This window comes from Eptesicus fuscus, chromosome 2, assembly GCF_027574615.1.
Source record: "Eptesicus fuscus isolate TK198812 chromosome 2, DD_ASM_mEF_20220401, whole genome shotgun sequence".
In the NCBI taxonomy this organism is placed as follows: Eukaryota; Metazoa; Chordata; class Mammalia; order Chiroptera; family Vespertilionidae; genus Eptesicus; species Eptesicus fuscus.
The window spans coordinates 114,293,358-114,314,423 of NC_072474.1; the positions used below are offsets into that span (position 1 = coordinate 114,293,358).

General features: G+C 57.0%; 1 protein-coding gene across 1 annotated transcript in view; it reads right to left on the bottom strand.

The window, feature by feature from the left end:
* The window catches only part of EVC2 (EvC ciliary complex subunit 2), a 53,833-nt gene that overhangs the window by 15,970 nt on the left and 16,797 nt on the right, over window positions 1-21,066 (bottom strand). Inside the window, exons 6-11 of the mRNA XM_054708195.1 lie at window positions 20,219-20,353; window positions 16,183-16,322; window positions 6,979-7,303; window positions 4,655-4,894; window positions 2,332-2,507; window positions 920-1,079 (exon numbers count right to left, since the gene is read on the bottom strand). Of these exons, the coding sequence (XP_054564170.1) occupies window positions 920-1,079; window positions 2,332-2,507; window positions 4,655-4,894; window positions 6,979-7,303; window positions 16,183-16,322; window positions 20,219-20,353 (1,176 nt within the window). The remainder of the gene's footprint in view (window positions 1-919; window positions 1,080-2,331; window positions 2,508-4,654; window positions 4,895-6,978; window positions 7,304-16,182; window positions 16,323-20,218; window positions 20,354-21,066) is intronic.

Below are 21,066 nucleotides of genomic sequence, written 5' to 3' on the forward strand. Positions count from 1 at the left end.
GCCCAAGGCTGGGAGGGACTAGCAGGCAGAGGGGAGGTGTCCAAGGCTGGGAGGAATGGGCAGGCAGGGGGGAAGTATCTTGTTTGAGGTGAAGCGCTCAGACAGCAGGGACCGGAGAACGTGCGAGCTGGGGTGTGTGGAGGGATGAGGGCAGGGCAGAGGGGGTGTGCCCAGGACTGAGGGCGCAGTGTGCCAGCAGTTACCTTCATCCGAGGACAGTGGGGAACGGTGAAGGGTTTTATGAACTCACTAGAGGCCCGGTGCACGAATTTGTGCACCAGGGGAGGTCCCTTGCCCTGGCCCATGGGATCGGGCCAAAACTGGCTCTCCGACATCCCCCAAGTAGTCCTGATTACGAGAGGGCACAGGCCAGGCAGAGGGACCCCACTGGTGCACAATCAGGGCAGGGGAGGGTCACGGGAGGTTGGCCAGCTGGGGAGGGACCATGGGAGGGCTTCAGGGCATGTCTGGCCTGTCTAGCTCAGTCCCAATCAGCCAGACCCCAGCAGCAAGCTAGCCTACCAGTTGGAGCGTCTGCCCCCTGGTGGTCAGTGCATGTCATAGAAACTGGTCGACTGCCCCCTGGTGGTCAGGGCATGTCATAGGGACGGGTCAATTGTCTGCCCCGGGTGATCAGTGCACGTCAAAGCCAGCGGGTGAGTGGCCTTAGCATATCATTAGCGTATTACGCTTTGATTGGTTGAACGGCCAACCATACAACCGGACACATAGCGTATCAGGCTTTTATTATATAGGATGCTCGGTAATGCCTTCCCCTGCAGGAAGGGTAACTCCTGCCCGTGTTACTGGAGCGTGCTGCGCATGGCGTGCAGGGGGCCCATCGTGGTGCAATTGCGTGTTTTTCGGCGGGTGTTCAGAACGGTTACACGGAGAGTAAGCGGCAGAATTCCTCACGTACCTTTTGCAGCATCTCTCGTCTTCTCTTCACCATTAATTTCTGGTGGAGCTTTTTCTTTTCCTGCTTTAGGTCGTTGTCCAACTTCTGTTTAATGGAGAAGACTTCTGTCTGAGCCCGCTCCATCAGCTCCTCCGTCTGCTCTTCATCCAGGTACCCTGCTCTAGACGAAGGAGAGGCGGGGTTAGCGCTGCCTCCACAGTCTGACTTTGGTTTGAATAAGGGTCTTTACCCCGAGGGAGCAGGACATGGGCAGGGAGACAGCCCTGAGATACAGGAAGGGCAAGGTCGGCGACCACAGTGGAACTCAACCCCGGGAGAGAGCACCCGGGAGGCGGAAACTGGGCAAGACCCCCGGGAGGAAGTCAGTCAGTCTGCCCGTGTGAGGCAGGATCTTCCGAGGAGATGGTGGGCCGGGAAGTCCTGGGGACGAGCAGGGCATCAGCGAAGTCTAAGAGGTAAGCGTAGGGAGTCCTGGGTGAGGGTAATTCTGTGCGTCACCTTGACGGGCCACGGTGCTGGTTATACTAGCACCTGGTTTCTGGGGGTGTCCGTGAGGCTGTGTCCGGATGAGATTACCCCTCCCCCCCCACCCAATGTTGGGATTTGCTTTATTTATTTATTTATTTTTCTATTTTTCTCTTTTTTTTTTTTAAATATACTTTATTGATTTTTTACAGAGAGGAAGGGAGAGGGATGGAGAGTTAGAAACATCGATGAGAGAGAAACATCGATCAGCTGCCTCCTGCACACCTCCTACTGGGGATGTGCCCGCAACCAAGGTAGATGCCCTTGACCGGAATCGAACCTGGGACCCTTGAGTCCGCAGGCCGACGCTCTATCCACTGAGCCAAACCGGTCAGGGCAGAGCTGTGGAGCCCCATCAGGTTTGGCCATGAGCTGGCACCTGTTGAAGTTGAACGATGAGCATTTGTGGTTCATGGTACGATTGTCTGAACTATCTTGCATGTTTTCTTCTGTTGTTTTTGTGTTAATCCTCGCCCGAGGATATTTTTCCCATTGATTCTTAGAGAGAGTGGAAGGAAGAAGGAGGAGAGAGAGAGAGAGAGAAACATCGGTGTGAGAGAGATACATCGATTGGTTGCCTCCTGCATGTGCCCCATGGGGGGCCAGAGATCGAACCAGCAACCTAGGTACATGCCCTGGATCAGGAATCGAACCCGAGACCCTTCAGTGCACGGTCCGGCGCTCTAACTACTATGCCACCCCAGCCCGGGCTATCGTGCATGTTTTTAAATTCTACAACGAACCGGAGTCTTACAATCAGAGAATTTTCTTAAGACATAAGTAAGGAGCGGACAGAGCCTTCGGTGAAGGAGCAGAAGCAGCCGCCTCGGACGAGGCATGCGGGGCAAGGCGGGTCGTCTGCACCCCTGGGACACTGCGGGGTTTACCTCTCGTGCTTCTGGATGAGGAGGGTGAGCTGGGCAGCGGCCGCGCTCAGCAGGCCCTGCACACGGGTCTCTGCCGACTGCATGTTCTGGACCAGGTACTCCCTGTGGCCGAACCTCTTGCTCAGGTGGCACCTCTTACTGGCCTGGAAAAAGTCCATTAACTCTTCCACGTCCTCCTGGGCGGAAAGAAAACCAAGAGCATTCGCCTGATTAAACATCTGGAGGAAGTGCTTTCTAGACACTAAAATATTCCATTTCCTGTTAAAGAAAACACACAGGCACAGGGCCCTGAGACAGACTGTAACCCTCTCGGCCCTTAACCACGGCCGAGAAGGAGACGAAAGACGACTAAGGAACGAGGACTTTTCAAAGTGCCCTGGCCCCGAAGTGACGAGTCATCGAAACATCTCGGCTGCCCCGCACGTGACTCCATCGGCGATCCACCTTCCCCGCCCACACTGCGCCCCCAAAACTGCACCAGGACAGGTGTGCAGCGCCGGCCAGTCAGCCACCAGCCCTGACCCCGAGGCTCTGACCCCGAGGCTCCCACACGCACGGCGACGAGATGAGCTCAGGAAAAAGAGCAGCGAGAACTCTTCCTCCGTCTACGCGACGAACAAACCCCGCCAACACGAAGCGTGTCTTAGCCTCGCTTACGCTGGTGTCTTTCCTGGGCCCAGGGCGTTTCTCACCGCATCTCCCTTCACCTCGGGGGAGAGACTGTCATTCCCATTTCACAGATGAGGAGACTGAGTCCCCCAGGCACAGCTGGCCAATGGCTGAGCAGGGATGTGAACGCAGCAATGTGACTCCAGGGCCTGTGCTCTGACTTCAGGGCGGGCTGCACAGTCCTCAGATCAGCAGGAACCAAGCCCTTGGGCTCAGCGGCGTCAGCGCACTGGTCAGCCCGGCTGGCTTTTCCTTCTGTGGAAACGTGGTCCATGCAGTGGGCACCGAAAACACCAATGCTGTGTTCAACAAGACACTGGGTGCCACGGACAGTCCCCGTGCCACACAACAGCTGCCACGCCGCCAGTTCCCGCCTCCGGAGGATCCACACGTCCCGAGAGCGGAAGCTGAAGCGTCGTCCGATATGGCCCAACACCAGCATCGCCCCGAGAGGGCCCGGCAGCAGAACCCACAGTCCTGTTCCCCACGGAACTGGACCCACGTGAGCTGTGGATGGGGCCACCAGGGAAGGACACTCATTGTGACTCTAGCAGCTCCGGTCAAAGCCGTCCTCGCCGTGGCACGGGATCACCGCGGCGGTGACTTCTCTGACCCCAGTGTGACGGACAGTAACGTGCGTCCTTCCTAACGCCGCCGTCCCGGCCCTAACTCAGCCTCGGCTCCGCGCGCGGGACGAGGGCCACCAGACCTGCCACCAGCCAGGTGACGCCCCGCGTCCGAGCCCCTCGCGAGGAGCGGGATGGAGTGGCTCCTGTTCCCTCTCGCTGACCTTCTGCCGGGAAGACCTAGAGCAGAGGGAGAGGTTGTGGTCCTCCTCCAGCCCCAGTGCCTTCTGGGAGTGGCCTCGTCGTCCCAAAGGCTCAGGATGGCCACGGGCCTCCTCCCAGCGCCGTCCCGCGCCGTCGCAGCCTCACGCACTGGGCCTCGCCAGGACCAGAAACCTGGTGTGCGACGGCACACGGTGAGGGCACTGTGCGTGTGTGTGTGTGTGTGTGTGTGTGTGTGTGCATGTGTGTGTGTGTACATGTGCTTATACATGCCGGCCTCAGGAGAAATTCCACAGCCATGGCCCCGGTCTCAGATAAACTACCTCCAATGGCGTCGGGAAATGTATTCGGGCTGCACTGATGACATTCACACTCAAGCGTATACGCAGAGACACACATTCCCCAGGCACGCCCGGCCCAGGCCGTAAACCCCGCAGAGCACGTTTGTGCACGCACACGCTCACGTTACCGTAAACACGGTGCCGGGCACCGGCCTTCCCGAGCCCGCCCACGAAGCCTCCGCCACGCCCGTGAGTGTGGGTACTCTATCACCCCCTTTTCAGATGAGGAAACCGAGGCTCAGAGAAGCTGGGCAACTTACTTAAATTGACACAGGCGGGGGGCGGGGTTGGGGGGGTGGAACTGGAATTCACATTCGGGTCAGCCTGAGTCCCAGGCCTGTCTCCAGGCCCCCACTTCCTGTGCTTTCCGGAAACTCATGCAGAGGTTAGGAGCCGGGGGGCCGGGGGCCGGGGGGCGGGGAGCCCTAGCTCCTCATCCACAGCAGGAAAGCAGCGCGGTCTCAGCTCAGAGAGGAGCCATTCGCCCGGCGGCTCAGGGAATGATCCCCGCAGAGCGAGCATTACCTGTGCTCTGGAGTAATCCTGCAGCAGCAGTTCGGCGGCCTCTGGCTGCAGGTCCCCTCTGAAAACAGCGCTTCTGATCTGGGCGAAGAAGATGCTGTGCAGCTCGCTCCTCTGGAAGACGGCCAGCTGCCTGTGCGCCCTGGCGAAGTCCTCCTCCTGCTGCAGGGCCAGGGTCCGCCGCAGCTGCTCCTGCTCCAGGCCGTGCAGGGTCCGCAGGAGGCTGCTGCACTCGCCCGCCGACTGCGGAGGGGAGGCGACGTGAGAGGCTGACGGCCGGACAGGCACGCACAGGCAAGTACACACACACACGCATGCTTACACATGCACACACAGCAGACATGCATGCACGCAGTCACCCACCATGCACACATGTGCACATAGCATATGCACACACAGCAGACATGCACACACGCACTCACCATGCGCACACATGTGCACATAGCATATGCGCACACGCAGCCACCCACCATGCACTCTCACATGGACACACACGTGTACACAGGGCACGCGCACACCATGCCCCACACTGACAATGAGGAGGCCGCTCGGCTGTGGGAAAGGCCGTTGAAACTCCCTGTGATCCTAATGTTTTCCAGAACCACTCAGAGGAGAAAGTGCAGAGGGCGGGAGCCTGCAGCTCCCATGCCTGAGAACGGCTGCCCCTGGAAGCTCCGAGGAGGCTGCCAGGCGCCCAGGCGCATCGCCTCGTCTTCCCTTCCAACCCAGGTGGAGAGAAAAGCGCCGGCAGCCAGGCCCTCACTCAGCTCATCTGGTGCAAAGGCGCAGAGAGGAGTGAGGACGTGGCCCGGTGATGCCTGCCCGTTATGGGGGCCGGCGCGAGGAGAGGCGGGGGACACACGGCTGAGTCCTGAGGACTGTGCCTGCGGAGGGGTGTTCTCCGTTCCTCGGGGAGAGGCGGGACTCTAAGGCAGCCACCCACACTCCCACCCCCATGCAGACGGCCTGGAGGTGTAAACCCCCGCCCCGGGTGCGCATAAACCCTGAACGTGATGGGACTGCCACTCCTGAGATCAGGTGGTTATGTGGCAAAGCAGCGGGGTCTTCATGAACCCGTGACTCGGAGTAACCCGGAAGGAGAGAACCCTGGTGGGCTGACCTAACCAGGTGAGAGTCCTGGACGAGGGACGGTGATCCTCGAGGGAGAGACTCCCGCCCGCAGGCCTTGAGGATGAGCGCAGTCCTGCTGTGAGCTCCTGGAGGGGAGGGACGCCTGCAGGGGCTGAGGGTCTCCCTTCTACAAGGGCGAGGAAGTGGATTCTGCCAGCAACTGATGGAGTGGGACCAGGGGCCTGAGCTCCAGGGAGAAGCCAGCCCCATCGGGACCTGGATCGCAAGGTGGGGGTGGGGGCTGAGCCTCGCTTCACAGGAGCAGAGCCGGAATGTTCTAGAACTGGAGGCCCGGTCTGTCTGACTGACTCCCGAGTCTGTGCTGTAGAGAGCTGTGCTCGAGCGACTGCAGTGGAGGGACACACATGCACACCGGCATCGCGACCTCTCTGTGGACGCGACCTCCTAGGAATGAAGCCTTTCTGTCCCCCTGGGACCCCCCACGGCACCATGGACATAGCTCTACCATAACACAGTGAATGATGTCACACTTTTATACGTAATGATCCTTCTGAATCTACAGACTTTTTTCATGCAAAACCCATGTCTCATTTTTCTCTGTGCCTTCATGGCCTAGCCCAGTGCCTGAAGACAGGAAGAGATTAATAAATGCTTTCTAGATGGATTCTGGATGGATAGATGGGTGGTGGGTGGATAAATATGTGGATGTGTAGCTGGACAGATGGATGGGTGGATGGATAAATGGATGGATGGGTGGGTGCATAGATGGACACATGGTGGGTCGATAAATGGATGGGGAGATGGATGCATGTGGAGATGGACAGGAGGATAGATAAATGAATGGATGTATAGACGATAGATGGGTGGATGGGTGGATGGATGGATAGATGGGTAGGTGGATGGATGGATGGATGGATGGATGATGGATGAGTGGATGGATGATGGATGAATGGATAGATGGGTGGGTGGATGGATAGATAAATGGGTAGATGAGTGGGTGGATGGGTGGATGGATGGATTGGTGGGTGGATGGATGGATTGGTGGGTGGATGAATGGGTGGGTAGGTTGCTGGATGGATGGATAGATGGATGGATGGATGGATGGATGGATGGAAGGAAGAAAGGAAAGAAGGAAGGAAGGGAAGAGTGGGTGGATGAATGGGTGGGTAGGTTGCTGGCTGGATGAATGGATAAATGGTTCCCCAAGAGAAAGGAGAGAGGTAGAGCGGCCTTACCCTCTCGCTGACATGCTTTAGCAGTTCTTCCGCCTCCTCCATCGCCGCCGCCTCCCTCTGGAACTGGTGTTCTGTCTTCTTTCTTGTCTCCAGGTCGCATTCAGCCGTCAGAGCCACCATCTTCCGGTCATACTCCTCTTGTACTTCCTTCTCCAGCATCAGAAACTGCTTTTTAAAAGCGGCGCCCATCCTCCTCTCTACCTGAGGGGCGAGGTGGCCCCTGCTGCTCAGACCTCTCAGGAGAAGGGCAATGACATCCTTGCTGATGTGGGTTCGACAAGCCTCCAGATCTGAGTCGGCCCGATTCAGGGTTGCAATCTCCAACCTGGGCGACACACAGGTCGGGGAGTTCCATTAGAGAACGCTGCGCCAGAAACCAGAGGCCCTGGCTGGACAAGCTCTGCGGTTTCCAGGTGTTTGTAGGCCAGGCCTTCTCTTTCCCTTTCCCTCCTCCTCCTCTCCTCCCTCCCTTCTGCCCATCCAGTGACGGAACACCAGTGACGGAGTAGCAGATTCTTTTTTTAAAATATATATATATATTTTAAATATATATTTCTTTATTGATTTCAGAGAGGAAGAGAGAGGGATAGAGAGAGAAACATCAATGGTGAAAGAGAATCATTGATCGGCTGCCTCCTGCACGCCCCCTACTGGGGATCGAGCCCACAACCCGTGCATGTACCCTTGGCCGGAATCAAACCTGGGACCCTTCAGTCTGCAGGCCGACGCTCTATCCATTGAGCCAAACCAGCTAGGGCTTAAATATATTTTTAATTTATTTTACAGAGAGAGGAAAGGAGAGGGAGAGGGAGAGAGAGAGAGAGAGAAGCATCAAACAGCTGCCTCCTGCACACCCCCTACCAGGGACTGAGCCCACAACCCGGACATATGCCCTGACCAGGAATGGACCCCAGTGTGGGATGTGAGGAGAGAGCTGATCAATGATTCTCTCTCATCATTAATGTTTCTATCTCTCTCCCTCTCCCTTTCTCTTCAAAATCAATAAAAACATTTTTTTTAAAGAGAGAGAGAATGACATCTGTATTCTTTTTCTTACTTATTTCAGATAAAAATTAATCATGTTCTCACCAAATGGCAAGCAAGGTGTCAGAGCAGAAATGGGACAGGATTTGATGCTCAGGGCAGTGACTCTCTCCTGGATGTGAACGGTGAGCCAGGAGTCGTTCATCACGGTGGTGGCGGGGAATTAATTCCGAAGGAAAGCGAAACGGCCCTGGCCACTTTTTACAATACACACCCCGCGCCACGAGTCAGCTCTGTGCGTGTATTAGACCCACAGCAGCCGTCTCAGTGGCAGCGAGCGGACGTCTGCCTCCAGGAGCCGTTTCCATGGAGACGCCGGCAGCCAGGTCCCAGGTGGGGGCCGTACCTCCTATTTATATACTGTCGTGTGAGGGGCTGGACAGTGGGAATTCCCCGATATCTTCACTGTCAAAACTGTCACGGAGGAGAAAGTTACTCTGTGTGAGCAGGACAGCAGTAAAGTTAGGGTATGGCGTGGATTTCAGTTTTGTAGAAACTCAAATGCACTGTAGGACACGGGTCAGCCATCGCTATCCTTCCTCCCGGACGGTTTCCTGACAGATCTTTGTTTCCACCCTGGTCAGCTTGGCTCCGTGGATGCGTCTCAGCCCTCGGACTGAAGGGTCCCAGGTGCGATTCTGGTCAAGGGCATGTACCTAGGTTGCAGGCTTGATCTCCGGACCTAGTGGGAGTGCCAGCCAGAGTCTCACATGGATGTTTCTCTCTCCGTGTCTCTGCCCCTCCCTCCCACTCTCTCTGAAAATGAGTGGAAAAATATCCTCACATGAGGATCAACCAAAAAAGGAAAAAAGATCTTCGCTGAGAAGGCACGTGGGCCCCTTCCCGGCCGTGAGCCACTCCCTGAGGGGCTGCTGATGCGGGAGAGGAGCTCGCTCACTCCTGACCCGGGGCTCCCCAGTCACTGCCCCCTCCCCCCAGCTCGCTGGCCAGGCCCCGAAGGACAGTCAGCTCTGGAACAGACAGGAAGGCTAGAGGGCTCCTCTCCACCTCAACCCCCCCCTCCCGCCGGAGAACTTCCCCCGACCCCCTTCCGACCTCATCGCACTACATCTGGAAGCATAACGGGCCTGGAGCCACACACCCCAAGTGTCCAATGCGGCTTCACTCCTTCCGAACCGGGCGCCCGAGGTGTCTGCGGTCTCTGAGCCCCGTTTCCCGGTGGCTAATGAGACCCCCATCACCCGCGTCAAGCACAGGTCCCTGCGGAGATGAGCCTGCCTCTGAGGGCAGGCTCTGCTCTGACAGCTGCAGGACTATCGAGCCCTGGAACCCCCCACAGCCTGTGAGGCAGGACATCCCCCTCCCTCCCTCCCAGCTGCAGACACCGAGGCACAGGCACACTGACGTGCCGGGTCCAAAGCAGCGGAGCTGTTCCGGGCGGAGCTGGGATTGAGCCAAGCCGCGTGGCTCCAGGGCCTTTGTTCTGCCTTCGTCCTCCGGCTCGACCACATGCACCCGCTCCGCCCCGCCCCCCGGAACAGTCTGTGGGTCTGTCTCTCCGTGACGGGTAAGCGCTGGCGGCTGGAGCACTCTGCACACCTGGGCACCCACAGCGCCCGGGCACCCACAGCGCCTGGGCACCCACACCGCCTGGGCACCCACAGCGCCCGGGCACCCACAGCGCCTGGGCACCCACACCGCCTGGGCACCCACACCGCCCGGGCACCCACAGCGCCTGGGCACCCACACCGCCCGCACCCACACCGCCCGGGCACCCACACCGCCCGGGCACCCACACCACATGGGCACCCACAGCGCCCGGGCACCCACAGCGCCCGGGCACCCACACCGCCCGGGCACCCACAGCGCCCGGGCACCCACAGCGCCCGGGCACCCACAGCGCCCGGGCACCCACACCGCCTGGGCACCCACACCGCCCGGGCACCCGCACCGCCCGGGCACCCACACCGCCCGGGCACCCACAGCGCCTGAGCACCCACACTGCCTGGGCACCCACACCGCCCGGGCACCCACACCGCCCGGGCACCCGCACCGCCCGGGCACCCACACCGCCCGGGCACCCACAGCGCCGGAGCACCCACACTGCCTGGGCACCCGCACCGCCCGGGCACCCACACCGCCCGGGCACCCGCACCGCCCGGGCACCCACACCGCCCGGGCACCCACAGCGCCTGAGCACCCACACTGCCTGGGCACCCGCACCGCCCGGGCACCCGCACCGCCCGGGCACCCACACCGCCCGGGCACCCACACCGCCCGGGCACCCGCACCGCCCGGGCACCCACACCGCCCGGGCACCCACACCACATGGGCACCCACAGCGCCCGGGCACCCACAGCGCCCGGGCACCCGCACCGCCTGGGCACCCACACCGCCCGGGCACCCGCACCGCCCGGGCACCCACACCGCCCGGGCACCCACAGCGCCCGGGCACCCACAGCGCCCGGGCACCCACACCACCCGGGCACCCACAGCGCCTGGGCACCCACAGCGCCTGGGGGGCACCCACAGCGCCTGGCCAACGCCCGGTGAGCACGTGCTCAGGGACAGTGGCTGGCGAGGGGACAGGAGCGGATGCGGGAAAGAGGGCGGCGCAGGGCTGACCTGCGCTGTCAGGGAGGCAACTGGTCACCTTCGGTGGCAACACACCCCCTGGACCGCTGACCTCCCGGCACCGACAGGCCCGTGACATGGAGGGATCGCAGGCTGCGTCCCCGCTCGCTCAGACCTGTGAGCAGGAGGGAACGTCCCCCAAAGACGCCTGAGGCGTGAGCGACCACCAGACATCTGGGCTATTCTTATGTGTCTGTGAAAAATAGACCAAAATGGCAGAAACAGCAAAGCACAAGTTTTCTTGGAAGAAAGGAATCGGAACTGAACCCCTGGGCCAGTGAGTGCTCACAGGAAAGGAACCCGGGTTCCCACAGAATGGGAGCAGCGAGGGGACGCGAGCAGACCCCTGTCCAAATCAAGGCCCACAGCCCACACCTGGCAGCCCAGCCCCACACCTGGCAGCCCAGCCCCACACCTGGCTGAACCCCTCCATCTTATCCACCCAGCCCCACGCCAATGACCCCCCTGAAGTCCCTGCCTGTGTCTAAGCCACTGCTGTCCTCAGTCAGCTTCCCGAGAGCTGACCACAGGGAACCTCAGGCCTGCAGACCTCTCTGGCAGGAGGGGCCCGAAGGAGGTTCCCGTGGCTCCATTTGGAGAGACTGAGCTGATGGGCTCTGCCGGGAGGGGCTGTGTGCGCCTTCCCTCCTTCTGGCTCCGGAAGCGGAGCTGGGGGCTGGGGGCTGGGGGCTGGGGCTCAGCATAAGCAGCCGTGGTCGTCGGGGAGGCCTGCAGGGTTCGCTGTGGGTGCTGTGCCTGCAGGCAGGAGCCTCCTCCTCCAGCCTGGCTTTGCCACGTTAGAAAGCGCTGGGTGGCCAGGCTGGAGATCATGCCTGTATCTGTCTCGTTTCCCAGCTGGCCCAGAGCTCAGGGTGGGGGAGGGGAGAGCTCTTCCTGACCCCCTCGGGCACTCCCAACAGCTGAGGGGGGTCCTTTTATTTCCAAGAACCCCTAAGAGGGGGATGAACCGCAGGGTCTAGATGGGGTGTGTGGGAGGGGAGATGCTAAGTAAGACAGAGCATCATTCCTGCAAAGGTCAGGCACACAGCAGAGGGGCCGGTGGGGGGTCGGGGGGGGGGGGCTGGAGGCATTATTCCAGCTCGGCTGTCTTACTGCCCCGTGTGTGTCTGTGTGAGCTGCTGCTCCCCGTGGGCGATGGGCACCTTGGGGTCCTTGCTTTTCTCAGCCTCCTCCCAGCACCTCGCACAGCGCCAGGCGCTCGGCGGGAGCTCAGTCCGCGCTTGCTGAGAAGACAGGTGTTCATGGGACACAGGACTCCTCCAAGAAGCCTTCCCTTGCTGGGAAGATGGCAGTGAGGGTTGCCATGGAAACCAGAGGCATCACAGCTGCTCTGCTCTGGAGCGGTCCTCTTCTGTCCCCCATAAAAATCCCTCCCTGGTTTGTCAGACACGGCCGGAACCCCACAGCCTGCAGGAGAGCCAGCAGCGAGCGAGCACAGGTGTGAGGAGGGGCTGCTGCCCACCTTGGCCGGATGGCGGAGCCAGGGCGCTGTGCCGGCCGTCTGGTGCTCTAGGACAGTGGTCGGCAAACTGCGGCTCGCGAGCCACATGCGGCTCTTTGGCCCCTTGAGTGTGGCTCTCCCACAAAATACCACGGCCTGGGCGAGTCTACTTTGAAGAAGTGGCGTTAGGAGAAGTTTAAGTTTAAAAAATGTGGCTCTCCAAAGAAATTTCAATCGTTGTGCTGTTGATATTCGGCTCTGTTGACTAATGAGTTTGCCAACCTCGGCTCTAGGTGAACCCTGACGTCGATCCTCCGGAGACCTAGCAACGCCCTAGACCCCTGTCATCCGTCTGATGGTCGCACTGCGCCATCTCTGCTCCCTCCGCGGCCATGCACCTTCAAACTGCAGTCCCCGCCTGCTGTCACCGTCCACTGCTCCCTCGGCTGCCCCTGCCCCCTCACACCCGCTCTGGTCACCGATGGCGTCCCCGTCGTGAAAGTCATGACATTCCTCAGGCCTCATGTGATTACCCTCCAGCAACATCAGGCACGGTTGCCACCCCTTCTTCTGGACCCTTCTCTCGCTTTCCTCACTTCCCCGACCTCCCAGGTCTCCCTGACTTCTAACTGTGGGACCTCCTTAGGGCCCGTCCTGGTCCCCTCTCCTCTCTGTCCTCTCTCGGACGTTCCTCCCTCAATCCCACCCGTAGCCCAGAACTTCCTGAGAACAGACCCACACGACTGCCCACTGACACCCCCATTCCGGGGTCTCCAAGGCATCACCACTTCCAGAAGTAACTCCTAACAAGAGTGGTTCCCCCCCTCCCCCTCCCCGTCTCTGCTCATCTTAGGAAACAGCCCAGCGCTCCCCGAGCTGCTCAGCCTGAAACTCGGGGTCAGCCATGCCGGCTCGCGAACCCGCTCCCACCCATCGGCAGGTCCTGCGGACTATCCCCCCAAACGCCCCGATTCCACCGACACCTATGAGCCCGCAGATGCACGTCAGACAGGCCTACATCCCGGGGGACCCTCGGGGAAGATGGCCTCACTCCACTCGGAGCGAGGGGTGAGGGAGCAGCGAGGGATGGACAGTCGCCGGGGAGCGCCGCCGCGTGGGTGGTAGCACGCCCCCACGAGGGTGTCCCAGACACGGCGGACGTCCTCGGGGAGCTCTGGGCCACCTGTGCTGCCACATCCCACCTCGAACGTGCTGTGCGATCTTCTGGTTTAGAAACCTCGAAGCTTCTCGCTGTCAAAGTCACCGGACAGTGACTGTCCATCAAGGCCACCCCACAGGCACCTGCTGTGTGCCAGGCGCCGTCCGCGGCGTCGGAGGTAAATCAGAGGCCCGTCCTTGTGAACCGACTGCCTGGACGGGAAGCCACGTTACGACGGCATCACAAAAACGGACAAGCAAACCGGGTGCCTTCCGACAGCCTGTGCGAGGCGAAGAAAGCGTGTTTAGGATAAAGACGGGGGGGGGGGGGGGGGGGAAGGGGGCCCTGGCTGGTTTAACTCAGTGGATAGAGCGTCAGCCTGTGGACTGAAGGATCCCAGGTTCGATTCAGCTGATCAATGATTCTCTCTCATCATTGATGTTTCTATCTCTCCCTCTTCTTCTCTAAAATCAATAAAATATACTTAAAAAAAAAAAAAAAAAAGAAGAAGATCGGGGGTGGGGGGTGGTGGGGGAGGCAGAGCTGCTCTGGTAACACCGCGCACTGGCTGTGCGACCCTCCAGCCCGCCTCCCCAGGCTCCTGCCACCCACCCTGGCTTCTTTTTTTTTTAATTTTTTTATTTTTAAAATTGATGTCAGAGAGGAAGGGAGAGGGAGAGACGTATAGAAGCATCAATGATGAGAGAGAATCGTGGATCAGCTGCCTCCTGCACGCTCCACACTGGAGATGGAGCCCGAAACCCAGGCATGTGCCTTTGACTGGGAATCGAACCGTGACCTCCTGGTTCGTAGGTCAACACTCAGCCACTGAGCCCCACTGGCTGGGCTGCCCTGTCCTCTTTGTGATCGTCAAACGCCGTCCCCTGAGCTCTGCACATGCTGCCCCCACGGCCTGCTCATCACCGAGGCCTCCGTGTAGCCGACACCCCCTTCGCGGGGCCTCCCCGAGCCCCCAAACCAGAGCAGCTATTCCCGCTGCTGCGCTGCCCCGGCCACAGGGACGAGTGTGCGGCTGTCGGTGCTGCGCCTGTGTTTTGTGGTGAACTTGGTGGGGACAGAAGCCAGGACTCGGGAGCACCCCGCAGTCTGCCACCGCGCCCACGCGGGGGGGGCCCCAGAGGAGCTGCTGCCTGACCGACCCGCCTGGAAGTCACTGCACCGCGAACAAAGGCCCCCGTCGGAGGACGAGCGAACCCAGGAAACCTGGGCGAGTGGCTTCGGGTTGAGAGGAGGAACAAAGCCACGGCCCGGGGAGTGTTTCTGTGGACGCGAAAGACAGCGGGCGGCGCAGGAACCACGGCTCATACCCGTGTCAACAGGCGCCGTTCAGCAAAGGCTCCCGGAACCCGGCGCTGCAGGAAACAATGCTGAGGCAGCTCAGAAGGCGGTGCCGGCCGCATCACATACGCTTCCTCCGACTAACAGGAAACAGAGGCCTGGAACCTCTTTCTTCCCCTCTTCCTTGCCTCCTGGGAAAATCTAGGCTCAAGCTTTTTAAAAAGCTGTTATGTCAGGCTGGGGCCCCAATCCGTGACCACTAGTGTGACCGTGGGCAACACCAACAAACCTTTCTGAACATCAGCTTCCCCACGAGAGTTGCTGCAAGAATTAAGGATGATCTCGAACAAGAGGTGCTCAGGGGTGGTCAGGCCAGAGCGAGGCCAGAGCTCAAACCCTGCTGGGACCAGCCAGAGGCGCCCCGTTCCTGCTTCCTCCTGTCCCAGCGTGCCTGGGGCTGAGCCACCTCCATCAGGGCAACAGTCAGGGAGCCCAATAAAAATCAAAGGAGCCCTGGCTGGTGTGCTCAGTGGTTAGAGCACCGGCCCGCACACTTAAGGGTTGCAGGTTCAATCCCCGGTCAAGGGCACGGACCTCGGTTGCAGGTTCAATCATGCGGGAAGCAACCAATCGATGTGCGGCTTCCCCCACCCCCCACCCCTCCTGGCCTCCCTTCCATTCTCTCTAAAAATCAATAGAAAAAATATCCTTGGGCGAGGATTAACAACAACAACAGAAATCACAGACAATATCCCTTCCTCAAGTCCTCTCCGCAGAGTGGCCTCTGAACAAACAGCACAACAGAGAAACAGCCACGCAAGCCAAGCAAATGCTCTTTGTCAAGAATCAGTCAGGGAGCCCTAGCTGGTTTGGCTCAGTGGACAGAGCGTCGGCCTGCAGACTGAAGAGTCCCGGGTTCGATTCCGGTCAAGGGCACATGCCCGGGTTGCGGGCTCGATCCCCAGTAGGGGGCATGCAAGAGACAGCCAATCAATGATTCTCTCTCTACCTCTCCCTTCTTCTCTGAGATCAATAAAAATATATTTAACAACAACAACAAAAAAGAATCAGTCAGGGAGCCCAGCTGTCGTGGCTCAGTGGTTGAGCATCGACCTATGAACCAGGAAGTCACGTTTTGATCCGGTCAGGGGACATGCCCAGGTTGTGGGCTCCATCCCCAGTGTGGGGTGTGCAGGAGGCCGCCGATCAAGGATTCTCTCTCATCATTGATATCCCTCTCTCTCTCTCTCTCTCTCTCTCTCTCTCTCTCTCTTCCTCTCTCCCTCCCTTGCTCTCTGAAATCAATAAAAACATATTTTAAAATAATAATACCATCTGCTCGGGGGAGCATTCCCACGAGCCTCTCGGAGGTAATCAGCTGGCCCTGGTCTTCCCTGTAGCGCGGTGCTCATCACGCTCTGAGGGGCACTAGGTCAGCCCGTCTCACAGCACAAACGGCGTCTATTCACCTCTCCTCCCAAGTACCAAGCACAGTGCTCAGTGCACGGAGATGCTTGATGACTACTGAGTGATGAGTGACGGCACGAGCTCATGAATGAATGAAACATGCCCAGCGTTGGCTCTCGTGCCGCTCCCGTTAAGCCGCTCCCCACAGCGAAGAAAGCATCATGGGATAGAATCTTACTCTTCCAAGGCTTGCAGCATGCCCCCGGGGTCCTCTGAGCACAGGATGCCAATCATCTGGTCATTCAGAGCGAGATCTTCATTCACGCCGTCGGCCGCCGTGAACTGGGAGTGCTCCGGCCTGCTCTCCTGATGCTGAGCCTTCGGGAGAAGTGCGGCAACAAATGAGTAAGCCTGGCCGCGAATGGCGAATGTGAGGTGTGGAAAAGTCCGGAGGGAAGGTGGGGACCCATAGCCAGAGAACCTGGCTGGCCGCACCACTGTGAGCCGGGTAAACTCAGACAAGACATTGTACTTCCGAGTCTCCATTTTCTCATCAAAGAAATGGGATCACAATTCCAGTAGCCCTGCACAGAGTTACGTGGATAGAACAAAGCAATGAATGAATAGACCACTGCAACCAGTCAAGACCTATACAAATACTTCACCATCACCACCATCATCACCACCAACACCATCATCACTAACATCACCACCACCACCATATCATTACCATCATCAATATCATTGTCACCATCATCACCATCACTACCACCATCACCATCACCACCACCATCATAATCATCACTATCACCATCATATCATCACCAGCGGGTAGAGAAAAATTACAGTTGACAGATGGACTTCAACATCAGGAATCTGCCAGGTTTCCAATCAGCATATACAATTTTAAGATAGAAGTGACATCAGAAATAATTAAGCCCAACCCACTGATGGGATAGATGGCATGTCTGTTTTGTCCCCAATATTAATTCTGCAGAAACGGGTGATAACTATAGCTAACATTGAACAATAATCCCTGCCCCTGTGCCTTGTATGTGTTATATCATGAAACTATCACAACAAAATAAGTGTTGTCGCTCCCACCTTACATGTGAGGAACATGCAGCTCAGAGAGGTGGAGTAACATGCGAGTTCACACAGATCAGAAAGGGCCAGGTGGGTATTTGATCCCAAGCCAATCTAACCCCAAAGGCTTCTTCTGTTTTACGTAACACTGTCTTATTGGTTGCCACCGTGCTGGCAAAAATAAAGGAAAATGTGAAAAGATTCCATTCTGTGATGCAGGAAAAAAATACTGCAAGTGTTTTCAACCTTAAATCAAATTCACACTTTGCTTTCCTCTCTGCAGTTGTAATGATCAGCCTTTAATCTTCGGGAAATGAATCCTGCTCCTACATCAAAGTGAAGGATGAGTTTTGTTCTGCGACTGATAACAGCCCGGGAGGGTAAGCAGGGTGCCTGATTCGATGGCCGTTTCCCTCCTCACTCTGGCCTGCCATGGACATTGTGGGCTGACCTCACACTGAAATGACCATTCTCTCCTCTGAGGAAGCAGAAACAAAATGAACCAGGGGGCAAGCCTTCCAGCCTCCAGAGACAGGGGACCCCAGAAGCCAGGTGCCAGCCTACATCTGGCCACTTAAAGCAAGTTGTTTAACTTCACGGGCCTCAGTTTCCCCAACACAAAGAGGGAGAAAGATGACAGATGTTCCTCCAAGTTGTTGGGCCTCTGGGTAACAGCAGCTCCAGCCCTCCATGGCCCTGAAGGAGCGCTGACTCCCAGCAGTGCCACCTGGCAGCAGTGCCACAGAGCTCATCTCACTCAGTGAGCTGCCGTCCTGCTTTCCCCAATACTACCAGCATCATCATCATCACCATCATCATCATCACCATCATTACCATCATCATCACCATCACCAACATCATAATCACTATCACCACCATCATCATCACCATCACTACCATCATCATCATCACCATCTCCATCACCATCACCAACATCATAATCACTATCACCACCACCACCATCACCATCACTACCATCATCATCATCACCATCACCATCACCAACATCATAATCACTATCACCATCATCATCATCATCACCAACATCATAATCACTATCACCATCATCATCATCACCATCATCACCATCACCAACATCATAATCACTATCACCATCATCATCATCATCACCAGCATCATAATCACTATCACCATCATCACCATCACCATCATCACCATCACCAACATCTTAATCACTATCACCACCATCACTCCCATCATAATCACTATCACCATCATCATCACCATCACCAACATCATAATCACTAACACCATCATCATCATCACCATCATCACTAACATCATAATCACTACACCATCATTATCATCACCATCACTACCATTATCATCACCAACATCATAATCACTATCACCATCATCATCATCACCATCACTACCATCATCACCAACATCATAATCACTACCACCATCATCATCATCACCATCACCATCATCACCAACATCATAATCACTATCACCATCATCATCATCACCATCACTACCATCATCATCACCAACATCATAATCACTATCACCATCATCATCATCACCATCACTACCATCATCATCACCAACATCATAATCACTATCACCATCACTACCATCATCATCACCAACATCATAATCACCATCACTACCATCACCATCATCATCACCATCACCACCATCACCATCATCATGTAAAGGAAAATTATAGTTGGCAGATGACTTCAACATCAAGAATCTGGCAGGTTTGTGATCAGAATACAGAATTGTAAGATGAAGTGACTGATTGCCTGAGGTCGTCTTCATTCCTTCACACATGTATTGAGTGCTTTCTAGGCACCGGGCTCTGTAGTGGGCAATGGGGATGTGGCAGACACCATCTGTTTTCTGCCCATGTCCCCTCACCCTTGCCACTTCTGTGCCCACCAGCCCAAGATCCACCAGCCATCAGAGCCCGTGCCTGGGAAGTGTCACCCTTCATCTTGCCCCCCACCTCGGCCTCAACCAATAGCCATTGGGCCTTGGTGGACAAATACCCCAGCTCCTTGCCTGAGGTTCAGTCCACTGTCCCCAGAGTGCCTGAGCACAACACAGCTCCAGGTGACCCCAGGGGTAACTGGATTGGCTGCCTTCCCTTCCTGCCTCCCTCCCCCCGCCCCCACCATCATTCCCTGGGGCCCCTTCCCATATAAACTGCCTGCATTGGGATCCTGGTCTCAGGAAGCGCTTCTGGGGGAACCCAGACCAAGACAGGAATATGGAGATTGAGGACTTCACAGAGGGGCCGAGAGATGAGGGCAGTGCTGCGTGGGGTCTACAGAACCTAGTGTGGGAACCCAGAGAGAAGCCCCTCACTGGGCCAGGAAGTGGCCAGCGCTGACTTCCAGGACAGGCAAGGCCCGAGCTGAAAGGACAGGTCAAGATTATGCTCATTGAAGAGCAGAGACTGAAGAAGCTTCTGAGGCGAGCGTGGAGAGCTCGCACTCCCAGAGAACGCCAAGTCACTGGGTGGAGGGTTCGGCTGCAGCGTGAGGCGGAAAGTGGCAGGAGAGGTGGGCGGAGGCAGGGCCCGGGGCTTTGTAAGCCAGGCGAGGGCGTCCGGGCTTCCCCGAGGATGAAGTGAGTCTGCAGCAGCATTTCGGCGGGAGTGTGGAACAGAACCTGAGTTAGGCTGCGGCGAGACTACGGGGCTGGCCACACAGGTGGGCGAGCCGTTATTCATCTAGACCGCAGGGGTTCTCCACACTGGCCCTCACTACAATCATCCAGGGAGCAACGGCCCTAACCGGTTTGGCTCAGTGGATAGAGCATTCGCCTGCGGACTGAAGGGTTCCAGGTTCGATTCCGGTCAAGGGCATGTACCTTGGTTGCAGGCACATCCCCAGTAGGGGGTGTGCAAGAGGCAGCTGATCGATGTTTCTCTCTCATCAATATTTCTAATTCTCCCTCTCCCTTCCTCTCTGTAAAAAGTCAATAAAATATGTTTTTTTTAAAAAAAGAAAGAAATGAGCAATGATGGGGACACATCAGGGGCAACCCAATGTCCTGCAGGGGCCCGGACATGAGTGTTTGTCCACAGTTCCCCGGGGGACTGTGATGTCCACCCAGGGTTGAGAGCCACTGAACTGGAGGATGAACTTCAACTTCACAACCATCACCAAGCAAACGACCCCCCGGGGAAGAAGATGCGTGTGGAGACTCACCTGATGTCTGGTGAACATGCTTCTCTGCAAACACGGATGCCGAACCATGAAGAAAAGAGTGACCCAGGTCAGCGCAAGGGAGGCGAGGAAGGCCACGAAGAACCCGGCTGCGTGAAGGCCATGGTTTGGTAGAACCTACGGGGACAAGAGCGGGACAGGGATTCACTGGCGGCCATACTTCACATCTTTCAGGTTGAGCTACAACTTAGAGCAGAACAAGGATGGACCCAGCGTGCCACCTACTCAGGGTTCCCTTAAAGGAAGGCTAATTTTCCTATTTTTCCTTCTGTCGCCTGTGCTTTTGGTGTCATAGCCAGGAAATCATTGCCAACCCAATGCCATGAAGCTTTCCCTCTACGTTTTCTCCTAAGAGTTTCATCGTTTTAGATCTTACATTTGTCTCTGATCATCTTGAGCTAATTTTGGTAGGTGCTGTAAGGTAAGGGCTCAACTTCATTCTTGTGCACGTGGAGATCCCGTATCCCCAACATCATTTGTTGCAATGGCTGTCCTTGCCCCCATGGCATGGTCTTGTCACTCTTGTGGGAAATCATTTGACTGTACATGCGAGGTTTTATCCTGGGCTTTTTCTTCTATTCCACTGGTCCATGTCTGTCTTTCGCCAATACCACAGTTCTGAGGACTGTAGCTTTGTGGTACATTTTGAAGTCAGGAAATGTATGACTTCCAGTTTTGTTCTTTTTAGGTTATTTTGGCAATTCAGAGTTCCTTGAGAGTCCATATGAATTTTAGGATGGGTTTTCCTATTTCTGCAAAAAGATGCCATTGGCATTTTGACAGAAATTGCACTGAATATGTGGATCAGAACAACATGAGGTCTTCCGGTC